The sequence below is a fragment of the Dermacentor andersoni genome, chromosome 3 (genome assembly GCF_023375885.2).
Source record: "Dermacentor andersoni chromosome 3, qqDerAnde1_hic_scaffold, whole genome shotgun sequence".
NCBI classification, from domain to species: domain Eukaryota; kingdom Metazoa; phylum Arthropoda; class Arachnida; order Ixodida; family Ixodidae; genus Dermacentor; species Dermacentor andersoni.
The window spans coordinates 42,205,846-42,233,806 of NC_092816.1; the positions used below are offsets into that span (position 1 = coordinate 42,205,846).

Below are 27,961 nucleotides of genomic sequence, written 5' to 3' on the forward strand. Positions count from 1 at the left end.
TGGAGCCGTAACAAACGGGACGCGTGCAGGCCTCTCCAAATACTTCCACGATGCAGCCACAGCCTTTGTCCCTTCCACTTCGCCTATACCTTGTGTTTCGTTTAATATATACACTGTTCCCTCTGACGCTGTGCGACGAACCATTGCGAACCAGCCAACTCTACTGGAGAATACGTCGAACGGTACTGCGATAACGCGGCTGAGCGTTATCGCTACCTCTTGCTACGAGCTCTCATTCATACGGTCGCTTCGGGGAGTCACGTACGCCCGCGGTCGCAGCCCTATATCGCACCTTGCTTCGATCAACGACGGCTGCTGTGCCGCGGAGCACGCTCGACACAGGATGTTTCACGCCGGTCTTGCAGCGTGCTTCCGTATCGCATCGGATTTTCGTCGACCGGAGGCAGGACACACGGCGCGTGTGTCCCGTGCAGGAACTCGGAGAGGAACGGAAAACAACGCTATCTCCCGCCGTCTTCCTTCCGGCCGCCACTGAATGAAGCGTGAGCGCGCAAAGGTCGCTAGATCGCCGAAACGAGTGCGGTGTCTGGGCTTCGATCCGCCTGTGACGCCACGTTTGCGCTGTGTGGTACACATGCTCTTTAGAGAACAACGAAGAGAGTACTGGATACTCGTTCTAAATGATTGACTCAAGTATGCTTATCGCGCATCTAACTCCATTCTGGACGAAGCACACGGACAAACTGAGACTGATTAACAGTGGTCGAAGAAGGGATGTCCGTGGAGTCGACGATTCGGCAACGAGACTTCGTCTTCGTTAGTTGTCCTGACAGGGACCCCTTCTTCCCCTTCTGAAAGTTTCCGACTTCGTTTAGCCGACTCTCGGCAACCCCTTTATATAACCTTCCAGGGCGTGTAAACCGGGCCCTGTGACACACTTTTTTTTTTTCTTTAGGGTATGCAGGAAATGCGAGATCCGGGGACGGTTGCTGCAAGTACACACAACAGGTAACTTCGTTCCTCCGGAATCAGAACAGCGCAGTGATTAGGTGGAACTTGTTTTAAATCTCGTGCTTCGTACAGCCTATCCCTTACGCCAGCTTACAGTGAGCTAGGGGCCGCATGCTTTACTTGAGGAGCGTATATACGCCGGGCCTAAAATACTTAAAAAAAAATACATCTCCGTAAGTGCGGCGTGTTTAAAACAGGCTTGCTAATATCTACAAAGGGACACGCGGCCTCACGTCTGTCGCGTCGGCTGCGGTTTCCGATGCGCACATATGTTGCGCTGTCTAGGCGACTGAAGCCACTGACCTAACAATCACGTGGCAGGAGGTGCGCATCGGGAAATCTAATGGCAGCGGCGCAGCTGCACAGTATTGTTTATCACCTATAGTTTGTTGCAATCCCTCCCCTTCACCCTCCTCGCCTACAAACACCTGCCAACGGGGAAAAAGAAAGTAAACCACGCAGGGGTTGCATATAGTGCATAAATATCGTACAAGTGGCTCAATTCAGGACTTTCATGGTCCGCATAACGACCCCGTCCATAACGTCATCGTATGTCTTGTTGTGCACTCCTCACCCAATCGATGTGTTGAGGTTGAGGGAACTACGATTGAAAAACTACTCTCGACTCCACCTCTCATGCGCAAATTACCCCCCCCCCCCCCCATGTTTCCCAGAAACCCGTCGAATTTAATGTTTACACGCAAATCCTGGCGTTAATCGCATTAGAACAAAATATACTGCGTTACGAAGCGAAACCGCGTCTCTTGTCGTGAATAACATAAACAACCGAGAAAGGGAAAGTACACACAAACATACACTGCGAACACTGAACTGCATAGCGCCGTGCCCCACGTAAGCCAGTAAACCACAGCCTGCCTGGACATGTCAGGGAGGAAAAGAACCCAGAGAGCAGAGAAGTGTGAAAGGAAGAACCGAAACCGAGATGCGTTCGTGCGGCGAGCTGTAATCCACAGTCCCCCCCGCAAAGCAAACCACGTGACTCGCCCCGCTGCAGAGCACAGTTCTTGCGGCACTAACTACACCGTGGCAGAAGGACAACAGAACAGACGATACATTCAACAGGAAAAGCAAAGAGCTGCTTACATTATGCACCAGAGAGGCATGTCTTAAAGGAGCCCTGCAAGACATTGCAAAACATGGAAAATAAACCCGCTAGACAGTGCTTTCCTGAATAGATGAGCCAAAATGTTATTTCGGTACTCGCAGCAGGAACTCAGTTTCACTCGAAAGATGGCCTGCTATTTCCTTAAACTTCTCATAACGCCCGCCTTTTTTTTCTTTCCCGGCTTATCGGGGCGCACCACTAAAAATTATAACTATACTGGCCTTTTGTGACGTCACGGTTGGTCCAGCAAAATCCCAAATTTCACTTATAACGTGATGACACGCTCTGGTGAAGATAAAAAATAGTTCTGTGCCGATACAGTCAATGCTACTACTTCCGAGTTATGGTGGTGCTGCGAAATTATCTCGGAGGTCATGCCGATACAAGAGTTCAGCTCATGTGAGATGCATTCGAAAACACTCTGTTAGAAAAGTCTTGTGGGGTGATGCATCCTAATGTGCCTTATAAAGCTTTGTGAGGCCACTTTAAATGAAGCACATTGGTCATTAGAGAGCTATGGTTGGTCGTCCCTTTGCAGTGTATGCCACCGCACACCGGGACGAATTATACCGGCCGCGGTGTTTCTTTCCTTTTTTTTTTCGCTTACAAACGCGGACTCGCTCTGTTCACATCTGATCTCTTGAACATGTTATTCATTTTACAACGAGATCCCTACATAAAAAGTTTAGCATTATTGGTGTCCGTTGTCCGTCACAGCTATAATAGAAGAGAGAGAGAGGAAAGGCAGGCAGGTAAACCAGATGCGAGTTTTCGGTTTGCTACCCTGCACTGGGGTGGGGGAAATAGGGGTTGGAAAGAGGGCAAGTCGCAGCTATGGTGACCCGTTGTAGTATTGTGCCTAGTGTGACACACGCTAAAGGACTGCAAACGCGTACTGATGTGACTGTACATTGACGGCATTTACGAAAGGTTTGCCGAAGTCTGTCCTTTTGCTTCTTTGAGTGCTTATTTGAGCTCGTGGTCTTTCTGCTTGAAGGAGCTCCCAGACTCAAAGCGGATGAACGCACACCACCCATTACTTACGTGTCTATTATATGTAAAATGCTATCGCATTATCCGTTTTTAGAGCTCAACGAAAGTGACACAGAGGAAAGTACGAGAAGTACCGTATTCCAGCGCGTATAACTCAACGCATCGTCTATTCCAGTTCCGGCCTTCACAACCGCAACCAGAACACAATTGCACGGCGCACATAGGTCGAACGCTTGCACCGCTCCTCTCGCCCATTCCCTCTCTCTCTCTCTATCTTTTTTTTAACATCGATCCAGTATGGCATGGCTGCTATTCAAAAAGAGTCGACTTATAAGCCGTGATGTGCGGAGTGAAGAAGGAAGAGCCGTGCACACAACAATTCGTCAAACGAACATGTCCTTTATTGCGGAATAAATATAAACTTTGCTTTTATTTGATGCGACATTATAGTTCTGCCTTTTCTTTCGCGTTCCTTTATTCTTTTTTTCCCCCTCGCTCAAAACGGTGAACAACAAGCGACCAGGCACAAACGGAGGCCGAAGGGAAGGACGCGACAAGTGTAACAAGTTTCGTGCGGCATGTATAATAGTACATATGCCTCTTTTTTTTTTACAAGTATTTCTTCATATAACGCGTGAGATAGCCTCAAATCGAGTAGTTTTTGATTGGCACAGCTCGTAAACAGCGAATGCGAAGGCGCACGACGTCGCTTTCCTCATTGACGCGCACATCTCGCAGGTACGTCACCGAGTTTCCTACAGTTACAAGAGGGAACGCCGGAGCTGCAATCGTTCGGCGACCATGGTTATGATGGTTAGCCTTCATAGACTTGTCTTATCTTCGTTCTTGAGGCTTCAGATGTTGTTGTGGCTTCGTCTATTACGCTTTATCTGTGCCTAAATCAAACTATGTTTCAAAGCAATTTATACTTCCTTTTTTTCTAATGCAGAAGGTAATAAGGCTCTGCCAGCATGCATAATCGCTGCTATAATTGGAGTGGTTCAACGGTTTCAATATCGGGCTTCTGTACTAAAGGTCCTGTGTTCGAATCTTACCGTCAGACGATTTTCATGATGTTTACTTTATTATTTGTTACGCAGCATTTTCTTTAAAATTACCGCTTTGCAACGTCACCAAGACATTTAAAGCCGGAAGGACGCTGTTTAGGCGAATCCATGTACTACCCATCATTTCCATGCTGGCTGAATCGCTCTGTTCGCAGCTCCCGTAGACACCAGCGCCACAGTCCCCTCTAGTAATTGTATGAAACTCTACGTCGCAGATGACGTCAGCGCTACGAAAGCGTCCAATGCCTTCGCCGCTGCAGCCAGCCGCCCTCAGACATTTATAAAGAACTCAAAAAAGCGTGCTGCGAAGACTTCTCGATTTAAGGTTAGCTCGTTTGAGACAGTCCTCGTATTGCTGCGGTACTTACGAAATATTTCTCTGGGGCGGTTCATTCAAAAACATAATAACTGCGTAAACGTAGACAAAACAAGGCGCGTTACCCTATTCCGGAGCGTGTAATTAAATAACCACTACAAGATCAACAACAGCAACAACGATAACAACAACAATCAACACCGGACGAAGTATGATCTGTAAGGGAAAAACGAAATGACTTGTTGCGACGGAGACGCCAGGAACTGAGAGCACATATGCGCAACGCGACTACGCTGCGCATGCGCAATAACGCGACACAAGCGTGCGGGCCCGCTCACAAGTGCTTGTTATACGAGGAGACGCGGGGCTACTGACATCTGAGAAATCGCGAGCGCGCCGCGCAGCTTCATCGACTGCAACTCACCGAAGTTATCAGAAGTCTAAGAAAATATCTGGCAAGGCGATCTATGTAAGACGTAGCTAAACGGCGAAGCGATTAGCACAAATATTTGTATGTTGAGCGTCAACTGCATTTTGTCAAGAACTCTAGCCAATCGGCTGCCCTCACAAAAACACACACACAAAAAGAAGCAAACAAAATGGCAAGCTCCCATTTTGATACAACGCTAAACTCTCGCATTAACTTACGGCAGCAACACAACAACTGAACGTTCACGAAGACCGCAAAGAGGCCTCCGTGTCACTCGGGCGAAGAACTAAATCTACGCGATTATAAGTTCTTGTGCGATGAATTGAGGGAGCAGCGCACAGTTCTTGACGGAAACGTCAATGGAGAGGGAACTCGATGCACCACTTTCACGTTTGTCGCAAAAAAAAAGCAGTCCACGTGGCAACATTTCTTTCGAACTTTACCACAAGCTCTAGCGGCAGCCTGCGCTTAGGTATAGAGTGGACAAACAGAGCAACTCTCTTGGCGCAGTAACAACGGCAGGTGCTGGTTGCACCGTCGGATGCCTTAAAAGTTCAGTAACAAAGTTCACTCAGCTGACAACTGGATGAGCATCATGTCTTGGCAAACCAATGTTGTTTTGCTCGTGTGCACCCGTTCGTTTCGCCATTTCTGCGCTATAACAGCATGATGGCATAGCAACGCACGTGGTTGCACTGGAAGGTGCTTCCGGTAACAGTTTTGTCAATATTACTATATACACGGCACCAAATAGCCTCTGCCAGAAAACAAAACATTCACGCCTCGGAGCGTTATTATCTCTCTATACAACAGCTGGCACTGCGTGCACTGCTTTTCTTTCTTTCTTTTTTGTTCTCTCATCCTTTCTTTTTTTACTCCTCGTCACTATACAACGCGGACGCGTCGGCGTGCGCTATTCTCCAAAGAACGTATAGTCACGCGATGATGGATATTTCAATTTTGGAACCGATGCCGTACGCTACAGAAATACAATTCGTGTGGCTTGATGGAACCGTGTCCAGCGGTCTTTACCACCATAACAATCTGTTTGCGATCATGGATTCGCGATATATATATATATATATATATATATATATATATATATATATATATATATATATAAGAAAATCAGGAGAAGAAAGAAAAGGTCATCTGACATCGACAACCTTTGATAAAGAAAAGAACTGAACGAAAACAAATTTCGTCATTCTCGGGAAACAGTTACAGATGTTGCCACAGCGGACACTATTATACGAGAACTTTACGAGCGCAACTGATGCTGGGCACGTTTTTTTTTGGTGCTCTACAGGCAAACGCCAAGTCCACCGGAATTATACACTTCTGAATCACACAAAATGAAGCGTTCCATATGCCATAGGAAAGCTGTAGGTGCAGAATCTCTCACACTGTTGTACAAGGAAATAGCTCACGATTGAAACTCTGAAGTGATAAATATTTTAAGCGCACTTGCAACTCTAAAATTTTAGCAGCCGTTTAAGCATAACTAAGCATTTTAAGCATCGAGGAAAAAGAGGAAACAACGGAGCTTCTACCTCCACGTGCGCTTTTAGCTTCCAGCTAACGTAGGTACGTTCGACCGCCTGCGTTAGATAGTCGATGGTTAGCGGTGTCTGCTTTCAAACAAAGCACTCGGACCGTGTTCGAGGCAACTGCAGATGTGAAACAACTACTCATTCTCGCCGGTTCAAGCACGTTACAAAAAAGAAAAAAAAAAAACATGCTAAAGACATAACGTTTTCTTTCTCTCGATCTCGCACCAATTCGGCGCTGCAGCTCCCCATAAACCGTTCTCCGACGTGCACCTTAAGCGTAGGGAAAATCGTCGACAAAAAAAAAAAAAAAAAAAAAAAAAAAGGACAACACGACAAGAACATCTGGCTCATTGACTGACGACTGACTCAACAAACGGATCCCTGTCACCTCGAGTGCCCGTGTGAATCCCCCCCCCCCCCCCCCTAAAAGAATTATAATGTGTACGTGGACACCGCGGCTTACGGCACAAAAAAAAAGCCCTTCGCTCGAGCGAGATCTCGCAGTCTGATGACAGGCCTGCGCATTGCAGGAAGCTCACTGTCGCATAGCAAAGGTGTCGCACCAAGGTCTCATTTCCTGGAATATGTCACGTGTTTCACCTTCCTATAGGAACTGGGCGTAAACAACGTTTCTATTTCTCCTTTCGTGTCTAAGTTTGTGGCGTGCTGTCTTACATGTCTCCTAGTTGGAAAAACCGATCGTGTATGCGCACACTGGTGGACACCTCGCTATATATTACTTTTGGCACTAGAAAATTAAGCAAGCACCGGGTTATCCTTCCGTAACTTCTGACGCACATACAGTTCTGTTCTCAAGATATGTTGGTTAAGTTGACGCAATTAAGCAGTGCCGTGTGAACGTACTTAAGCGTGGATTATGCGTAAGCTCTATGTGGACATTATACATATGCTATAGCTCACTCATATGACGACGAAACGTCAAGGACGGGGCACTATTGGCAAGAAGCTTAGCAAAAAAAAACTTGGTAAAAGGTGTCGGGAGAGGAAGATGCCTCTCAAACACGTATGGCAGCAAAATGTTTGCGTTAGCTGAAAAAAAAAAATACTAACAAAAGAAAAATGGAAGCAAGAAGACGATGATGAAGAAATACGTGGGGATGACGAAAAAGTATTCCTCGCCTTGATTTTTTGTTACGTAAGGAATTTGCTGCAAATAATAATAATTTAACGTTTGCTCTAATACCAACTAGACCATGCAGCTGCCCCGTGGTTTACATTTTGCTTTTCTTTTCTACGCTACGACATGACAATAGTATTCTGCATATAGTGTGTGTTCGGCGTAAAAAACAAAGAAAGACCACATTCTTTATCAAACAAAGTGGGAAGTTCCGTAATGCTTTCCGTCTTGTCGATGTATCTGATAGTTGCGTGATTAAAGTGATAAATTCGCTATGATTGGCTTACTTCATAAGAACACTTTCTTTAACGAGCTCAGCTGCCTTAATTATTGTTTCACGGTTGAAATTTGCGACTATATCGTCCGGAAGCGTGAGACAATGACTTTTGTCAACACCTAATGACCTATAGTTTCTGTATCTGGAGGAAGGACCGCCTTACCACGTGGAACAGCGCTAACCAGCCTAGCTGTCTGTCTGTAAAACGCAGTACAAGAGCAATGAAGAAAGAAAAGAGATAGAATAATCACAAACGAACCACGCACACGCATTCCGACTGCCACGTTTAGAAAAACGTGTTCAACGCCACCATAGAAGTTTTCGCGGCGCGTAAACCTTACCAAAACAGCCGTAGGCGGTCCTACTACGTGACGCACCGGGAGTCACATTTACAAACTCCCAAATTTTTCCACCGTCCAAAAGGAACGATGTCGCTTGCATCTCACCGCAATAAACGTGCGCTGACTTGTCTCCGACTCGACGCGAAAGGATATACGCGCACCCTGGACGTATAGACGACGGTGAGCAAGTCCTACTTCCGACTCTCAAGTGACATGCAGTCTCGTATAGTGTTTGTCCCCAACAAGGGTGCCGTATGCGAAAAGGCAGCAACAACGGTGTTAACCATAGGCGTAGTCCTATTCAAAGGATGTATTCTGTTGCGACGCACCGGGGCAGTTTCTCATCTTCTACAGAATGCTACGCGTCAGCGCAACTTACGTGCTGACTACTACTACTGAAAACGATCAAATGCGCTCCGTATTCGAAAATGGGGGAAAAGCGGCACCGGTCGCCTCCAGCCAAACGCACCATCGTGACCAGCATCGCGAAAGTGTGACACGGTGCATTCGGTCATTTTGGGAGTTCAAGAAAGAAAAAAGAAAAAGAAAGACAAGTCTTCTGCACGTATCAACAAGATGTCACTGCTCACGGCGTCGGTGCACATTCGTCGAATCGGCGCCTGAACTTTCCCCGTTACCGCGTCAACTTGGCGAGCAACAACAACGATCACCAGAACAAACGGCCTCGCTTCGGACGCCAACAAGTCACTCGCGGCGACGTCTTGCCAATTGACGTATAGCACCGGCTTGGTTAACGTGCGAGAAGAAAAAAAAAAAGAATACGTCCCAACGAGTGGTCGGCGCAGAACTTCCTGTCCTGGCCAGACGGGGCGGGTGTCGATCCGCTCTACGCAACGTGTCACGGCACTGTTCGGAGTTCTTCTGCGAGCCGCGCTGTCGGAGGGGCCCGGAGAGTCGGAAACGACGACCTCGGTGTTCACGGCGGTGCGCCACCTATGGTGCGTGAGAAGAACTACATACTCTAAGTCTCCTGTGAACCAGTGTCCAGCAGGCAGGTTCCTGCACGCAGAGTGTCCTCTCTCTATCGTGTCTGTGTGTGTGTCTGAGTGCCCATGTGTGTGTGTGTGTGCGTGCGTGCGAGAGACCAGATGCATTGGGCGTCTGAGGAGGAACAGAGAAGCAGCGGCGGCCACCACACCCCGAGCAGTTTCACTTTCGCAGCAGCAGCAGCCGTCCACCACCCAAGGCAAGGAGACAGACCAGTACCGAAGGGAAGCCCTCGGGCCCCAGGCCCGGGCGCGTCGCCGACGACGGGAAGCTCTTGAACACGCGTCGCCCGTTGAGCGGGAACGTGGGCCGGAAGTTGTCCACCATCGTCGACGAGTTCTCGTCCTTGCCCGTGCGCAGGAGCCGGAACTGCTGCAGCTGTTGGGGGGGGGGGGGGGGGGGTAGACGAAGGGAGAGAAAGAGGGACATTACTCAGAGAGAAGGCGGACAAGTCGGTCACGTCGGCCTTAGGAGCAGAGCATTGTCTCCAGCCGGCCACTCCGCGCACAGGCAGGCGAATAGGAGAGGGCCGTTAGTTTTGTGCAAAAATAACTATGGAGGAAACTATGACGCTATATATTGCCTGTGGCAGTTGCAAGCATGGTGATTCAGCCAGCGCGGGCGAATGATAGTTAGTACATGGATTTGCCTAGACTTTGCCCTTCCGGCTTCGAACGGCTTGGTGACATTGCAAATTGATCGTCTTCAACAAAACACTGCGTAATGAATGAAACAATGCGCATTGTTAAGCGCTTGCGCAGTCTTATTGCTTTCCGCGTTTAGAAAAATAGGGTTGGTTCAAACTTTAGGCCGATACATAAGGACCGATCAAGACAGATCAAGCGCAGCGAATAAAGCCGGAAGAACTTCTGAAGCCACATGCTCAAGGATCAAATTCATGTACTAAGCTCTCATCAGTCTAATAATGGCTGAACGATCGCAGTGCCAGAGTTACCTCCAGCAGTCTTATTTGGAAACCGCAGGTGGGATGGTAGATTATTATTATTATTATTATTATTATTATTATTATTATTATTATTATTATTATTATTATTATTATTATTATTATTATTATTATTATTACAATAGAGGACATTATCATCAGACAGGGTTGCCAGCCTGCTACACACCACGCACGGGACGGGGAGTATAGTGGAAGGTGGGAAGAAGAGTACGGGTTATGACGACAACGAAGTGAAAATATAGGGTGGATATTCAACGGAGGTGGTCGGTGGGAATATCAAAACGGGCGCACACAACTTTGTGCTTCTGCGCACGTCTCAAGTTCTGTCGCCGGGATCTGCGGCGGGGCCCTGGCGCTCTGAAGCTCAACAAATCGATTGACTGGCGCATGAATCGATCAATCGATTGAGTATACTTAACATGCCAAAGCAATACAACGCGAAGTCAGTGAGAGACACCGGGCACTAGAGTAATTTTACTAGTTTTCCGCTCTGCCCCGTTTAAACGAGGCTGTCGTGGCCGGGAATCCATGCGCCCTGCGACCTGTTGGTTATCCACGGCGCTCAAGGGAATGAGCATAACGGCTTCCTCGAAATTCAGAGATTTAAGGCCACTAACGACTCCAGACGTGTGTCAGTGACCTATACAGGATACAGCTGCCGGCAAAATGGTGGTCTCGGAACTTTTGACAGAGGCTGCGAAATGGGCGGCCATTTAAAAGGAACGCGGTAAAGGGCAGTCCTGGGGACGTGTTCTCGGACGATCGCTTTCGGTGGCATACTATCGCCTTCGCGTGACGTAGTGCTCGACCAGCCAATCGGCTCATCTGGTTTTGCTCAACCAGCCAATAAGCGCGCACTGAAGTGATATCAGATCATATATGTGATATCTGATATGATATCACTAGGAAACGCCAATGTATGAAAGCCTCTAACCCTGCAGCTAGAATAGAATTGGCACAACTTTCCAAGTTAATCAACAAGCGTAAGATAGCTGACATAAGGAAGTATAATATGGATAGAATTGAGCATGCTCTCAGAAACGGAGGAAGCCTAAAAGCAGTGAAGAAGAAACCAGGAATAGGCAAGAATCAGATGTATGCGTTAAGAGACAAAGCCGGCAATACCATTACTAATATGGATAAGATAGTTCAAGTGGCTGAGGAGTTCTATAGAGATTTGCGGCTGGGCTGCGACTGATGTCCCGTGAATGTACTTTGCCTCTGTGGGACTCGAACGATTTCACCATGTGTCGTTTGCGTTCGTTGTCTCCGGACATACGGATGCACCTACCGCCTGGGTTACCACGACGTGAACAGACCATGTTGTACCATCTGTGGCTAGGCGTTGCATTTACTACTCGTATGATTTCCTTATAGGAATGGCCAGCAGCCCCACGTGCGCCACATGCAACATCGATTATATTATCTGTGTCTGCCCGCGACATAGCGCCCAGAGACAAGTGCTGTGCAGAGTACTAGACCTGTTGGACAATCGTCCACTAACAGAACTCAAAGCTTCAGGTCAATACTCCCACAGAACATCCACGCTAAAGGCCTTACACGCGTTATTAAGGTTCCTGCGGTCTGCGGGGCTACACGATAGACCTTAAGAACGCCGCCCCCTACCGCTATTTAGTGCACGCGGTTTGGTCGTGCTCGTCTCTATTTCTTTCTATCTCCCCCTTCCGCTCTCTTTCTCTTTTCATCCCCCTTCACCCTTCCCCCCGTGCAGGGTAGCAACACCTTAGACTTCAGAATCAGGAACACCTTAGACTTCTGTCAACCAAAGGGCCAGGCAGGATTTCGTAAAGGCTACTCAACAATAGATCACATTCACACTATGAATCAGGTGATAGAGAAATGTGCGGAATATAACTAACCTTATTGATTTCATTGATTACGAGAAAGCGTTTGATTCAGTCGAAACCTCAGCAGTCATGCAGGCATTACGGAATGAGGGTGTAGACGAGCCGTATGTAAAAATACTGAAAGATATCTATAGCGGTTCCACAGCCACCATAGTCCTCCATAAAGAAAGCAACAAAATCCCAATAAAGAAAGACGTCAGGCAGGGAGATACGATCTTTCCAATGCTATTCACAGCGTGTTTACAGGAGGTATTCAGAGACCTGGATTGGGAAAAATTGGGGATAAAAGTTAATGGAGAATACCTTAGTAACTTGCGATTCGCTGATGATATTGCCTTGCTTAGTAACTCAGGGGACCAATTGCAATGCATGCTCACTGACCTAGAGAGGCAAAGCCGAAGAGTGGGTCTTAAAATTAATCTGCAGAAAACTAAAGTAATGCTTAGCAGTCTCGGAAGAGAACAGCAATTTACAATAGGTAGCGAGGCACTGGAAGTGGTAAGGGAATACATCTACTTGGGGCAGGTAGTGACGGCGGATCCGGATCATGAGACGGAAATAATCAGAAGAATAATGGGCTGGAGTGCGTTTGGCAGGCATTCTCAGATCATGAACAGCAGGCTGCCATTATCCCTCAAGAGGAAAGTGTATAACAGCTGTGTCTTACCAGTACTCACTTACGGGGCAGAAACCTGGAGGCTTACGAAAAGGGTTCTACTTAAATTGAGGACGACGCAACGAGCTATGGAAAGAAAAATGATAGGTGTAACGTTAAGGGGGGGGTAAGAAGAGAGCAGATTATGTGAGTGAACAAACGCAAGTTAATGACATCTTAGTTGAAATCAAGAAAAAGAAATGGGCATGGGCAGGGCATGTAATGAGGAGGGAAAATAAGTGATGGTCATTAAGGGTTACGGACTGGATCCCAAGAGCAGGGAAGCGTAGCAGGAGGCGGCAGAAAGTTAGGTGGGCGGATGAGATTAAGAAGTTTGCAGGGACAACATGGTCACAATTAGCACATGACCGGGGTAGTTGGAGAAGTATGGGAGAGGCCTTTGCCCTGCAGTGGGCGTAACCAAGATGATGATTATGATGATTATGATGATGATGATGATGATGATGAAGAAGAAGAAGAAGAAGAAGAAGAAGAAGAAGAAGAAGAAGTGATATCGCCGAAACCGATCGTCCGAGAATACGCTCCATACAGTCGGTTGTATTATCTGCGAAACACTCTGAAGACTTCATAAGTCAGGAACTGAGTGAAACACAACCCTGGAGATGGATGGATGGATGGATGGATGGATGGATGGATGGATGGATGGATGGATGGATGGATGGATGGATGGATGTGAGTGTCCCCTTTTAAACGGGGCGGTACCAAGCTCTTGTTCTTATTTTTCCTAGTGTACTATGTCCTACCTATCTTTAAAGAAAACACAAATTCGCAGCATCAAAATTCTCAACCACTATAGGGAATTTTGTGTTTTTACGCCTCCGTTATTTGTGGTCTCCGTACTTTTCTGCCTCCAAATTTCCTCCAATCACCTTTTACTAACCTCTATTGCATACGTGTTTACTTTCTCCCTGTTATCCCTGAATCCAAGGGCTTCAAGGAGGCCAGAGGAGCCTAAACCGACAGCTGGGTGGATATCGACATAGCGTCTGTATGCTGCCGTGGGTAGGTCTGCATACTGTCGCGTCCCCTATGGTGGACAGATCAACTAATCGGTGCTCAAGCATTAGCGCCACTGCGACGATTGCCTTTCTTTCTTTCTTTCTTTCTTTCTTTCTTTCTTTCTTTCTTTCTTTCTTTCTTTCTTTCTTTCCTTCTTTCTTTCTTTCTTTCTTTCTTTCAAAGCAGAAATACACCATCATTTGCACGAAAACTGCTGGGCCAACGGCCATTGCGGACAGTTCACAAGGCAGCACACCGGTACGCCTATTTCTTCTTCGCCTGCCGCTTCGCAGAATGTAGACGCAATAGTCGGTCGCATATTGCGGCGGAGTTCCGCTTTCCAGCCTGGTAAGGAAACGCTGAGGCTGGCGATTGCACATGGTGTCGCGAAGGAAACGACGGGGCAGGGATATCCGCACGGCACTGTGTCAAGGAGGCGGCGCACGAGGCGCATGGCGTGGCTATCGTCTTGCACACTGTCGGCACGCGCGTTCCAACGTGTGTCCTCTACCACGGTGAACGAAAGTCAGACGACGAGCTTAAATTGGCGCGATACTACACCGCCTGTTTCAGCGACGACTATGCGTCTCACATTAAGAAATGGTGTTCGCTACAAAAGGATTTTTTTTTTCTTTACTGTCCGTGCGTAACATCAGCGGCAGAATATAAGAATTCGCGCGATATTCTCCAATATAATTAGCGATCAACAAATATCCACCGATTAACATTTAATGGATAATTTCAGGAGACGTGTCGTAATTCCAGAACTGAAGTCAGCCAGTACTCGGAGCATAACCTTTTGTTAGAAACTTTGCCTTGCACGAACTTCGAAGAATAAGGGCACTGAATCTGCAGCGGAATGCATTGCGGTTTCAATCTTTATGTTTCCGCAGTGTGAACAAGTGCAGAATGGAAGACTGTACTGAAAACCGGAAGGAGCGATGAAATTAGGAAATGTGTAGACATATGGGCTGGGTTCGATTGCTGCCTGACGGAAGTATAGCAAAAATGATAAAAACATTACGCGCGCGCGCGATAGAGAGAGAGAGACTAGGTCAGGAAGACAACCCTGACTCGCCGAAAGATGCAAGTATATAACACAGTGAAACAACCGAGGATGAAGTAACCAGCTATTTATGTGAGAGGAACTTTGTTTGCCCTGTAGCGAATTTGATCAGGATGACTATGATGAAAAAGAAGAAGAAGAAGAGGTTATTCTCGCAAAGTCGGAGGCGTAAGAGCCAAGCTAAAGCTATGCGGAAGCACAGCTTTAACACAGCTCACTGCAACCAACGTGAACAGCGGGAACACAAGACAAACTCTCCGTTGCCCTCCCTCATTTGCACGCTGATTACAATAGATAGCCTCCAACTTTCACCCTGAACCATTCTTCTAATCATCATCATCATCACCCCACCTAATTTTCTGCAGTCTTCGACTGCGCTTGCCTTCCCTTGGTACGCACTCTGTAACTCTAATGGTCCACTGATTATTTGACCTACGCATTACACGGCATGCGCAGCTCTATTTATTTTCTCGTTATGTCATTTAGAATATCGACTATTCCCGTTGGCTCTCTGATCCACATCACTCTCTTCCTGTCGTTATACGCCTAACGTTTATCGTTCCATCGCTTTTTGTGCGGTCCTTAATTAGAACTTGTTCTCTAGCTTCTTTGTTAATCTCCCAAGTTTCTGCGCCATAGGTGAGCACCGGTAGAACGCAGTGATCCTGCACTTTTTCTTTTTAAGCCCCCAGTCAGCATTTGGTAATGCCTGTCGCACACGCTGCAGCCCATTTTCTTGAAGGCGAAAGCCTTCGGTGGCTCATGGGTCGAAAAATCCGATGTCCGGTGTTATGGCGCCAAAATTCATGGCATCAAAATTCATAAGGACTCGAACCCACAACCTCTGGCGTTCATTAAGGCGAAGTTAATTAAGGCAGTTGAACCCACGACTCAACGCAGAGAGCCGGTGCTGGGAGGCAGAGGGTGCTATCCTTCGCCGATGGTTCAAGGTAGTCCAAGTTGATCGCAACGTTTACGGGGCGCACAACTACAATGCCGTGTGTTGTGGTCGGTAAAGCATAAAAGGTATCTGCAGGCTGGAGCTGGGGCGAATATCTTGTATTGCTCAAGCTTTAAAGGTGTTTGCTTGGCACCCAGATGCATATCGAGTGCTTTATCACTGGCATCAGGACTGATACCTAAAGGTTCGCACTCTACCAAGTGCTTATTAGCGCATACTAAAGTCAACGCAGAGATACGGGTGAGCCGGCCTCTCCAAGTGGGATTCCAATTGATATCGTGACGGTCGAGAATCGAAGCCGCGACCTTTGGTGGGAGAAAACAAGTAATCGGGAGTAACGACGCATTCGAATGAAAATGCCAAGTAAGGCAACGAATAGAGCGGGCAGGCTTCTGCCTTCATCCTTTTCAGCGTATGCTAAAGTAACCGTCAACTTTACGCTTCCGTAAACCTCGCCTCTCGTGATCGCACTCGCACCAACTTTTTCAGACCGAGCGCGTACATGGCACATAGGGCAGGAAGGCTCGCGCGTATATATATACATACCTGTTCTTCGCTGATTGGCACCGTGGTGGTCATCACCGTGAAGGTGACCGCCTGCGAGCAGGGGGGCGTGGTCAGCGAGCCCCGGTAGCGGAAGTAGCTGCGCGTGATGCGTGGCAGGAAGCGGCTCAGCACCACGGGCCTCTGCAGGTTGAAGCCCTTCTGGTCGCTCAGCCGCACCTCCTTGAGAGCGTCCACGACCACGCTCATGTCCTCGTTCGCCGTCGGGCTCACCTGCGACAAGAGGCACGCGAGCAGCGCCGAAGGATTAGCATGCAACCCTGTTGGAGGCCACGAGAAGCACAGTTGGTAGGCCACGGAACAAGCGGCCACGCCAAGTACGACATTTACGCCCGGTCAGTTCGAACGAGTAGGAATCATCAACTGAGCTCAATTAGAGAAGAAAAAAATGTCCGTGGTATTATGCGTGCCGCGACCACGATATCGTTTTGAGGCACGCCGTACGTGATCGGAGGAATCCGGATTAAATTTGACCACCTGGGATCTTTTACCGCGCACCTGAGTAGAAGTACACGAACGTTTCTTTTTTTTTTTCTGCATTTTGCCCCCATCTAAATGCGGCTGCCGCGGCCGAGGTCGAAGCCGCGACTTCAATGAGGGTTCAGTTCCAAGTTCCGATGCAGCAGACGTTTATTACAGAGGCAATGAAGAAAAAAATAACTTGAGCTGAACTAGTAAATTACCCTTTGTAATAACAATAAAGAAATTCGTACCATAGTGATAGGAAGTAGAAAGGGGCGGGGAGGCTTTGGTCCAGTTAATTCACTATTGCTGAAGGTGCACTACATTGCATTCTAAAATAGCGAAATATTGAACTTAGCAAGTTTCAAACCCTTTCTTGAGCCACAGCGGTCTAAGTGGGCGAAAAAAACTTTGAAATTCGTGACGTCACACTGACGTACTATACGGCCCTGGGGTTTCAGAGCCATCATGAGTTTTCAGCGCGAAATCAAATACAAATAAAATTGAACTCTTACTTTTGTTTTCTCTTCCAACAATCAACCCATCATCGCGAAATTAAGGAAAATAGAGTTCTTAAAGAATATTTTATCAGTATAAACTGACTTACTGCTTCTCTTCAGTGTCTATTAAGCAGTGCGTTTCTATTTGGCTGTTCTCTCTGCTTCGCGTGGACGGCTGTCTGGCCCAGTGAACTGCGCCAGTCTCGGAGGGCATGTAATCGAAGGCAGTAATTTGATGGGCCGATGCTGATACCAGTGCATGATATGTGTCCTCGTTAGTGCTTTAACGTGGTTTGAAACGCGAAGCGATCTTAGAGGCTGTGCAACGTCACATGCCTCATAGCATTAACGATCAGAGCTAGCCAATATATCTACCGGGAAGGTACCGCTTGTCGTACATATATGATTTCCTGCTATAGTTCATCCTGCTATGTTTTCTGCCCAATCTTCTAACTCCATGTTATACTCACGTGGTGCCCGGTGCGAGGTGCCGACCTCTTCTTCATACCAGTTTAAGAAAAAAAAAAAGGCAACTAATGCAGGATAAGTGGTGAGTGGGCTCGATAGGTTTTAAAGGTAGCCGAACAGAGAGCTGTAATTGTTACAGAAACTCATAAGTAGGACTAGAATACAACCGAGTGAATCTCAATTAGGATGTCTCTGTCTAATAGTGAAATGATGATACTTCATAATTATCTTTGTGATAGATAGCTGAACGTTTAATCATTATAGGGTCGCGCCCGAGCGCTATATACAAGCACTCTGTGAACAAACGTTTAGCCCTAGCGGCTCTTATGACTCATAGAAGTGACCGACCTCAGAGTCGTAAGTGATCTGAAAATCGCACAGGAGATGATAATAACATTAATGGAAAAGAGTCGAGATAAATAAATCGTTGCGTCACATCTGCTAGAAAACAAGCTAATACACGAGTGCGGACCGCGGTATGCCTTTACAATGGCATTCGAAACGTTCGCGCCAATTCTGTCGGTGGCACTGAACGGCTGTGACACATTTTGTGGTGATATGCTCGACTCTCTCGCGTCTCCTGACGTTTGCTTTCCCAGCAGTACTCTAGCGTCTGGCTTTCCCGCATGACACACTCGCGGCGGCGGGAGCCCGTGATACAGTTACGCGGCTACGACGAGATGTGGCGCGAGCCTTCCGATGCGTCCTTGTCGTTCTTTGTTCGTGTCCTCGTTCCTATTGCGCATCGTTTATAATAACTGTTTCGATGCTAGCGCCACCTGACGGTTTAGGTAACTTGGGCTCGCGCTAGAGGAACTTGTTTCCTCTTTTCGGGGGCTTTGGGACAGCGGTGCGCATTGCAGGACTAAACAGCAGAAGGATTCCCGTTCGGCTTCGGAGCGTGGACCGACATTATTTTAGCTCTGTTAGTAACTTATCCTCCCACAACAGCAAAGAAAGCCACTCTTACCGCGAGAAGAGTGGCTTCTTCGCTCTTGGAGAAGAGCGCAAGAAAAAATGAAAGCCGGGTCGCGACGCCGTCTTGAACTTCCCGCTACAGCGCACCATGACGTCATGGGGTTTAGGCATCGTACGTCTGCTCGAGCCCAGTTAACTTTTAATGGACTACATTGCACTCTAGAAGAGCCGAAGACTGAGCTTAGGAAGTTTCAAGAAATATTGACGAACCGCAACGGCCGAAATGGAAAAACTGCTTTGCAATGGGCGACGTCACATCGACGTAACGACTCTAGGATGTCGGCGCCAAATTCCAAAAATGAAACCTTTACCGTCATTCTGTCTTTTAATAGTCGACCTACTAACGCGAAATCAGCGAAAGTGGAGTTCTTGAAGAATATCAATCTAAAGCGATGCAATGTTTCTATTTAGTGTATCTGTAAGCCTCGGTGTGTATGGCATAGATATCTTTGCGTGGTGAGTCGAACGTTCTTCGATTCATCAGCCAGTTCCATCGAAGAACTATTCTTTGTACTTATATCGACTGGCTGGCTTATTGTATAGAGGGAGCAATAAATGTTCGTTTGTATATTTCCACTACCGTGTTGTCGCTTCCTGTGCACCAATAGCATTTCAGATACCACAATTTCAATCATTTATATTGAAGCACTGTCGCGTAAAAAAAAAAAAGAAAAGATGAGACAAATATGGAGAAAGCTTTGTCCATAAGCACCTATACATTATACAGCGAACAGTTGTCGTGCCGACACCATGCCATCGGAAGCGCGTTGTCGCGAGCAATAAGGTATATACTAAACATTCGACATTTCCCTTACCTCAAAGTAGACGGCTATGACAGCGAGTCCGTCCTCGTACTTCATGGATTCGGCGGCGGAGCCGTATTTGACGTTGAAATGCACGAAATGAAGCTGCAACAAAAGGAGACCGGTGAGACAGTGAAACATCTATAGCACGAATTCGTCGCCGACAGGGCTGTGCCTTCATCGTGGTGTGAATGAACCTGTGGTGTATAAGAGTGTAACAAGCTAATTTGGTCCGCTTTCTTGATATCTGTTTCTGAAATCTATCCACATCCTGACATCTGTTTTCATAGTGCACTTACGAAGCCCTGAACTTGACGTTTCATCTTTGCGAAGTTTCCTGATATTCAGCAACATTTTGCAGACAAGGGGGGAAAAAAAAGTCAGAACGCTAATGCATAACTTGCTCCCAAACACTACGTAAATTTGACCTTTCTTGTTTATGCGCAGCAAAATTAATCAAAATCGATTCAGGGAACACCGAACAAGACGATTTGTACGTTCCCGTGTATTTCTACATACAGAGCTCCCACGTAAGGTTCCGTCGTGGACCTCCTCTTTGTTTCTTTCTTTCTTTCTTTCTTTCTTTCTTTCTTTCTTTCTTTCTTTCTTTATTTATTTCTTTCTTTCTTTCTTTCTTTCTTCCTTTCTTACTGTCTTTCTTTCTTTCTTTTTCTGAATGTGCAAAGGAATTGAGTGGATGGCGCTTGGCGCAGACACCTACCTCAAGCGGGTACTGGAATCCGCGGATCGTGTGCTCCGACCCTCTGCTCGAGTTTGCGCCCCAGTGAAGATGGAACTGGGCAAACTGGAAGCGGCCGGGCAGGCGAGCGCCTTCGATGTACCGGTTCGAGTCCTCCGTCGCCGAGACTTGCACTGGCAGGTCACGTGATAAGGGACAGAGTGCGGGGGGGGGGAGCAGTGGAGAACAAGAGAATTGTTAGAAAAATTCAAGCCGATCGCCTAATACACTTACAGAAATCGCCCCCGTTCGCAACTGGCTTCAAACATGGCTATCTCTTGGATGATGCGCTTTTCTCGGAGGAAAATATTTTGGAACCTTAGCCTAAGCAGTCTTGCACGCACAGGGCCATAAAAGTCCTATTGCGCGCCTTGAAGGCGACTGGAGTGTACGAACGCTTGCGACTGTTAGCGAACATTTCTACGCGGCTGTGTTCACACTGACAGCCTCTTCATATTGTTTCTTATCTGTTCCTTTTTCTTCCCCTTTTCCTCCTGTGTCGGGAAGCCAACTGATCCAGTACTTGGTTAACCTCCTTGCCTTTCCCTCGTCCACTATCTCTCTTTTCCAGACCCGTTAAGCAAGTGCGAATGTTTAAAAAAAAGGGAAAAAATGAAGAAAAAAAGCCCTAGTCGACATGTTGAGGAATCGCTTTAAAAAGGCGCCGCAGTAATTCAGTGCCTATCACGTCCAGAAGCTTAGAACCAGGTTGTGGGCTCGATTCCTGACTGCAGTGACCTACATAAGGGCGCAATTTAAAAAAAAAAGTTGTAGCGTATAGAGATGTAGGTGCACGCTAAAGAAGACCGGGGCCGGCATATTCAAGGAAACGTTCTTACTGTAGAATTGTTAGTAAGAGCAAATTCCAGACAGTCCTAGTGCTACACTTTATTACCGCAGGCAGAAGGTCAATGGCAAAGAGCACTTACGAACGAAAAGCTTTGCGGATATAAACCAGGAGTACTAAACTAGGGCCTCTCCTATAGCGGCAGTGGCGTAGCCAGAGATGATTGGGACGGGGGTGGTCACGTTCTTGACCGGGAACGGGGAGGGGGGAGAGGGGGTTGGGCGGGCCGCCGACGAACACGTGCTGCGGGGGGAGGCAGGTTGCCAGTGTGCCACCGCCTAGCTATGCCACTGCGTAGTGAGTAAGGAGCATGCTTCAAGAGTGCAATCTAGAACAACAGCGATCCGAATTCAGGAACTGGAAAATTTTCCGCTCTATTTTCTTTCCGGGTGGCGACGTCTTCAAATTCCGTTTACTATAGACTCGTGGAGGTTCCCGCCCGAGAAATCTTCCACTACACGAATAGCGCCTCAGAATTTAAAGTAGGACTGATCGGTCGGAGTGTAAGAGAACGTGCCAAAGAAAAACAACTACCGCAATTTAAAGTAGGACTGAACTTTAAGAAAACGTGCCAAAAACAACGACCGCATATGCATGCAAATTGTACACGATAACTGGAAGTGAATTGCGCACGACCGTTTATATGGGCGCGTCGACAAGTTAAAGGGATGGCTGAAAGTACAACCCTGGCCGAGATCGAGGCCACGGAGCACTTTTTGAAACGGTTTGTAAGCACACGACAAATTGTTACAAAAGCTGTTATACAAAATATGTTGCCTTTCTGATGATGCTTTGTTGCCTTCAATCGATTGTCTATTGAAACGCAACTGAGTATCACGAACAACGAGCGAACAAGGAAAGCCCCCTGACTGTGGAGCCAACGATTGGACAAGAGGACTTGCCGGGGCAAGTCCCTTTGTCGAAATGTTGGCGTAAGACCGAAAGCTTCCTTGTTCGCCGATTGTTGATCACTTCGAGCTTCCCCATCTTCCTGTGACTTCCTTTTTTGGAACAAAATATTGTTACGCTGGAGAAGAGGACAAAGTCGTCGACGGTAAAGACGACGAAGTGGCAACAGCCTCTTGGGGTTCTGTGCTGCTGTATATATACGCATCGTGTAAATAAAGCAGCAGCATGGATGACTGTCGCTATAGGACACGCGCATACCTGTGTGTCCATTGTTGACGATGTACGGGTTGTACAGTTCCTGGTCATAGCCGCTGAAGGTGATGTCCGTCAGTCCTGGGTCGTACTCGGCGTAGCGGTCGTCGAGGTCCACTGGCGACTGCAACTTGTCGCCGCATTGGTTCACGTTGGGGCTCGTGTCCACGTTCACCCAGTTGTAGGGTGCTGCAACGAAAACGACAGTCCCCCTAAATACGTCTCACTATATACGGCGACTGCATTTTTGTTACACGAGGGCCAGCCTGCTGCGTGGTTGCGCCAGCACTGAAGGAAGGTAAGGTGGGTATCACGTCTAACTGTTCTTACGCTTTAGCGAAAGCTTCGCGTCGGGATCTTCCTGCGCATAAACTAACGAGTCGTCTTTCTCTGCATCCGCTGAAGCAATTTTGACAAGGCTTATTGGATTTAACAGAAACAGCGCGAATATACGGAATGTTTGGAAAAGAGTCTTGATTTAGGCCTACAATTTTTTTCTTTCCTTTTCTGCCAGACTGCCAAAATTTTGGATTGCAGCGTTTTTGCGTTCCGTCCCTATCGGAATCCGGTTGGATACGGATATCGAAGGAGGCCATGAATAGCTTCCTCTTAAAGGTCGACACTCAAGAAGGACGCTATAGGTAACTTTCAAGTGGCAGATTATTCTTTCAGGACTTGTGCCTTGCTAACAAGCATGTGTGCTGGTGCTTCGAGCCGAGAAGTAAGAAGCCCCTCTTGCCCTTTAACTCCGCACACTCAAAGCTCGTTAAACGAGGTATTATAAAGTTATGTCTCGTTAACAGCCTCAATAAATCTTGCCCACACGAGATGCAACATAGTCTTGCTGCACAGGTTGATCGCCTTTCGTGGGCTGGCTACCCTTTGGCCTTAATTTCAGCCATAGCGGAACAGCTTCTGAGGCGCACAAAACGTGACGAGCCCGCTCAGTCAAGGAACCAGCTGGCGCAGGTTTGCAGTGCCACCTTATGTGCATGATGTCTTCCATAGGTTAAAGAAGATTGGGCAGCGTGGAGGAATCACAGTCCTTTTGTCAGCCCCGGAAAAGTTGGCAAGGCTCTGTAAGCGTGTTAACGCGCCCGAATCACATCAGAGTTGTTGCTCTGTCGGGCACAGAAAACGTTTTGTGACGTGCGCAACGAATGTAGTCTACCAGATTCCCCTGTCTTGCGGCAGTAAATATGTTGGGCAGACAGGCAGGTGCTTAAACGATCGTCTAAGAGAGCACTGTAGCAACGTCCTCAGCACTGTACAAGGCCACTTGGGCATCCATTGCCGGGACTGCGGCGGCGTGCTCCTCTTTGATGATACTGAAGCTTTAGCGAGACACAGCTCACAGCTCACCCGGGAAATTGTGGAAGCTGATTTCATCAGAAAACTTGGTAGTATGTGCGTTAGTGCCCCCTCTATCGCGCTGACCCCTAGTGAAGACACGTATCTAAACAGATAGAAATCGTAATGTTCGTTTTTTTTCAAGTGACCATTCTCTTAGTACAGTGACTAGCCGTTAGAACACCCCTCGTGACCGCCTTTCATTTTCTGCGCATGCCCCCTCTTGTATACACACGATGTGGCAACGCAATAAAATATTGTTGGAAGTCAGCGCTGTGTATGTCGTCTCTCGCAGTCCTTGTCCTTCGCGCTGTACGTTATTTTTGAGCAGGGAAGAAATTTCGCTCGCGGAGGCTACACGAGGTGAGTGGAGAGGGAGTCTCGCCATGCAGTGGAGCCCGCCTGCTGAAATCATGGGTTTGCGGCACTAAACTATTTCTATCCCGGCTATTAATGAACCGATTTGAAAAATTTTTGTGGAGGAACGCTCCCTAGAGAACACGTAACAACTTCCAGCGTATAACCGAAATTTGGTATGTGGCCTGGTGAAAGGCCCTTTAAGAGACATCGCCTGTGCCAGATAGCGCGATTCCACGTCGTAAGTGTGATTACTTGAAGAGGCGGGTATTGCTTGCCTGACCAACTGTAAGGCTCAGTTGGCTGGTTAACACAATATTACGAACGTACTTCGTGTAATTTACTTATTGGTATTCAGTTTAGGGCACGTGCTACAGCTACTGAAGCCATGTTCAGGTGGCAACAGTCCTGAGACCCAGCATCAGCTTCGATATATCCGCCCACAAACCGTGCTATAACATACATTGGCTTTCCAGATGAGAAATTTCCCTTTCTATGGCATTCTGTGTAAATAGTCATTTTATACCTAAAAATTACTACTACTACTACTACTACTACTACTACTACTACTACTTCTACTACTACTACTACTACTACTGCTGCTGCTGCTGCTGCTGCTGCTGCTGCCACTACTACTACTACTACTACTACTACTACTACTAGTACTACTACTACTACTACTACTACTACTACTACTACTACTGTTACTACTACTACTACTTCTACTACTACTACTACTGCTGCTGCCACTACTACTACTACTACTACTACTACTACTACTACTACTACTACTACTACTACTACTACTACTACTACTACTACTACCACCACCACCACATGCTATTTCAAGTTACAGTTGAAACTCGATTTAACGAAGCGATGAATGTGATCGAATTATTTCGTTAGATCGGGAAGTTCGTAAAATCAAGAAAGGCATTTTTCGCTACTTCGAAATCAAAAATTGTAGCGTAGTGATACGCAAAAGCTACCGCGGCATTGTATTTGCCGCTAATCCATCCATCTGTCGCATAAACCTTGAAATAACGAAAGCAACCACCGCCGACCCTACCAGGGCGGTGTCAAGTCCACTGCCATGCAGCCTAGCCAAAATAAAGCTATATATATATATATATATATATATATATATATATATATATATGGCCGTGACTAGGGCACCTAGATGTTCTAATGGGATAGCTTTAGAGTGCAAGCTCGAAGAAAAACTCGTCTTTGTCAAAATTGGAACGAAATCACCTCTTTTTCTTTAGTCATTTATTTCAGGAAAAACTTCATTAAATCAAGTTCGGCCAAGTTAGTTTCGTAAATTCGGGTTGATGACAACACTCAGCCCTATGGGTACCTGCCGAGGAACGTAAACTTCTTCGTTAGATAGGGAACTTCGTAAAATCGGGTTTCCTCAGATTGACTTTTAACTGTATATGAAATCGGTTTCTCCTTACCTAACTCATTACTACGTGTACAGTATGTTGAGTATGTTGAGTGCTCTACATTTAAAAACATTTAGTCTACTGTACACTTAGCTACATTTAGTTTAGTTTGCTCCTTCCAACCATATTCCCATTTATGCATGTTTCAGTTTACAATCTCAAGGTGCATCTGCCCGTTTTGTACGCTCGTATACAAACAGCCGCGTATTCTTTGCTCAAATAGCTGAGCGAAACGAGAACAAGGTGAAAACCGAAGCTAACGTTTCGACAAGTGGACTTGTATTTTTCGAAGCCTTGAAATAGACAAGTCCGCTTGTCGGAACGTTGGCTCCGGCTTTCACCTTGTTCTCGTTTTGCTCATCGTCTTGAATTTCCATCTCCCGCCTTCCCCGTGTTTTCTCTGGATTGCTCAAATGGTGTTCCTCACCTAATTTTACCACTTCTTTTTTATCCATGCGTTTTTCTGAATCCTGCATAGACGTAGACATCTTTCCCGTACACATAATTTGATTAAATTACTGGCTGACTGCGTCAATCTATACTAACGCAAATAAAGGCGGCGTCATGCACAACGTCGCCGTCGTCGTCGTCGTCGTCGTGATCATCATCATCATCACCATCATCATCATCATCATCATCAAAAACACTTATTGGTCTGCAGCAGCAGCAGCGGCAGCACCACAATGAGCGTAAGCTGGCGCGAAATGACAAAAGCATAGGCTCAGAGATTAGTAGTGCGAGGCAGAACCCCGCGCTCATAGAGTTTTCTCGCTATAAACTCGATGTGCGCGCTGTTCCGATAATCTCGGAGCCAAACCCGCAGCCTGTTTACCTTCGCTTGCCGAATGAGACGTACGCTCGGCTGCGGCGCGGCCAGTGCGGCTGCCAACTCGAGCGGCGCAGTCATTTGTCCGCGCAGAGACGTGGTCGCTGACATAGGGACTGTTTGCAGTGCGCGCCGAGCGTGCGCCCGCGGACGACCGTAATTTATTTGGTCAGCTTGGTCGCCGCGGTCTCGCGGATGTGCGTGCTCGCGCGCGCGCGCGCCTGTATGTGTGCGCACGCGTGGTCGCGTCGTGCAAAATCCGCGCTCGGTTCTACACTTCTTTCTCCGTTGTTTGGCCGAAGCGAAACGCGCCAGAATGAATCGTCGTCGGGTGCGACACGACATCGCTCACTCGGGAGAGAGAGAGAGAGAGAGAGAACGCGACATTTGTCGAGGCCGCGCGCTGTGCGTTCTTTTGAATCAGCAGCGGAATCTATTTGGAGGTATACAGAGCGCGGCTTACGCGTAGCTTCAAGTTGCCTCGCGTGCTGACGAAGCTACAATGTACGCTTATTGTTGAGTCACCGCGTGATCAAGAATGAGGCGAGTACAAGACGTCGTGCCACCCTAAAGCGTTCGCTCCTCCAGCACCGAACGGACGCCCTGCTTAAGTTATTGGAGTGAATGAATCACGGAAAAAAAAAAAAAAAACATTCCACGAAAGCACAATAAGCAAGAAAGAAAAGGGAATGAGGGGACAAACAAACACCCCCGATTAGTATTTTCCTTTCTTTAATCTCGTTTCGTCGTTCCCGGTATACTCTTTAGCATAGAAGCGCCGAAGCACAGAAGCAGTCGGCTAACTTCTAAAATTCCTGGTTGCGTTACTTTTGTTTTCACGAACCTTGCCTGCGGACTTTCCTGACTTCTGGAAACTCCGCGCTCTAGATGGATGCCCAGATTTCGAAGCTGTTTCATTTATGTTGCGATTCAACAACTCGGGGCCCCTAGCAACTCCAGTTTTTTCGAGCGTGGGATTCAGTCATTGGTAAGGAACTTCGCAAAGGAGCGCAATCGAGGAACGCGAATAGTGGTGCGTGTTTAATACATAATAGGAAGTAGTGGCCATTGGTTTAGACGGGCTCTAAACCACTTCTAACACCGTGCTCTAAGCGTACTTCGCAATGCGCGCAACTCTCGCTTTCTGATCAAGTCGCGATGGCTTGCAGATACTGTAAGTTCAGATAGATAGATAGATAGATAGATAGATAGATAGATAGATAGATAGATAGATAGATAGATAGATAGATAGATAGATAGATAGATAGATAGATAGATAGATAGATAGATAGATAGATAGATAGATAGATAGATAGATAGATAGATTTTTCTTCCTCTTTTAACTCCCGTTTCCCTTCTACAATGACGAGCAGCACGTCAGAACTATGATTCAGGCCGGCCTCTAAGCTTTTCTGCAATACTAAATGTATCTCTATCTCCGGAAATACTTGTATGGAATGCTAGTCCAGATGTATGGTGAAAAATGTGATGTACACAGTGATAAAAAAAAATAACAGACACTAGATAGCATACCACAGAGACACGAGACACGCAAATAAGTCTCCTGAAGAGGAAGCTTTAGCTCGGGTGCTCCTATCTAAATACATGTAAAAGGAGAATTCGTTTTTCTCGGCAACCACTGTACGAAATTTGACGAGGTTTGTTGCATTTAAAAGAAAAACTTCAAATCTAGTGACGGTTGG

At 47.0% G+C, this 27,961-nt stretch overlaps 1 protein-coding gene across 1 annotated transcript in view; it reads right to left on the bottom strand.

The window, feature by feature from the left end:
* LOC126516843 (carbonic anhydrase-like) overlaps nucleotides 1-27,961 on the bottom strand; it is a 138,909-nt gene that overhangs the window by 14,231 nt on the left and 96,717 nt on the right. The window contains exons 3-7 of the mRNA XM_050166949.3: nucleotides 22,284-22,466; nucleotides 20,252-20,403; nucleotides 19,543-19,635; nucleotides 16,302-16,532; nucleotides 9,441-9,599 (exon numbers count right to left, since the gene is read on the bottom strand). Coding sequence (XP_050022906.1) covers nucleotides 9,441-9,599; nucleotides 16,302-16,532; nucleotides 19,543-19,635; nucleotides 20,252-20,403; nucleotides 22,284-22,466 — 818 coding nt within the window. The remainder of the gene's footprint in view (nucleotides 1-9,440; nucleotides 9,600-16,301; nucleotides 16,533-19,542; nucleotides 19,636-20,251; nucleotides 20,404-22,283; nucleotides 22,467-27,961) is intronic.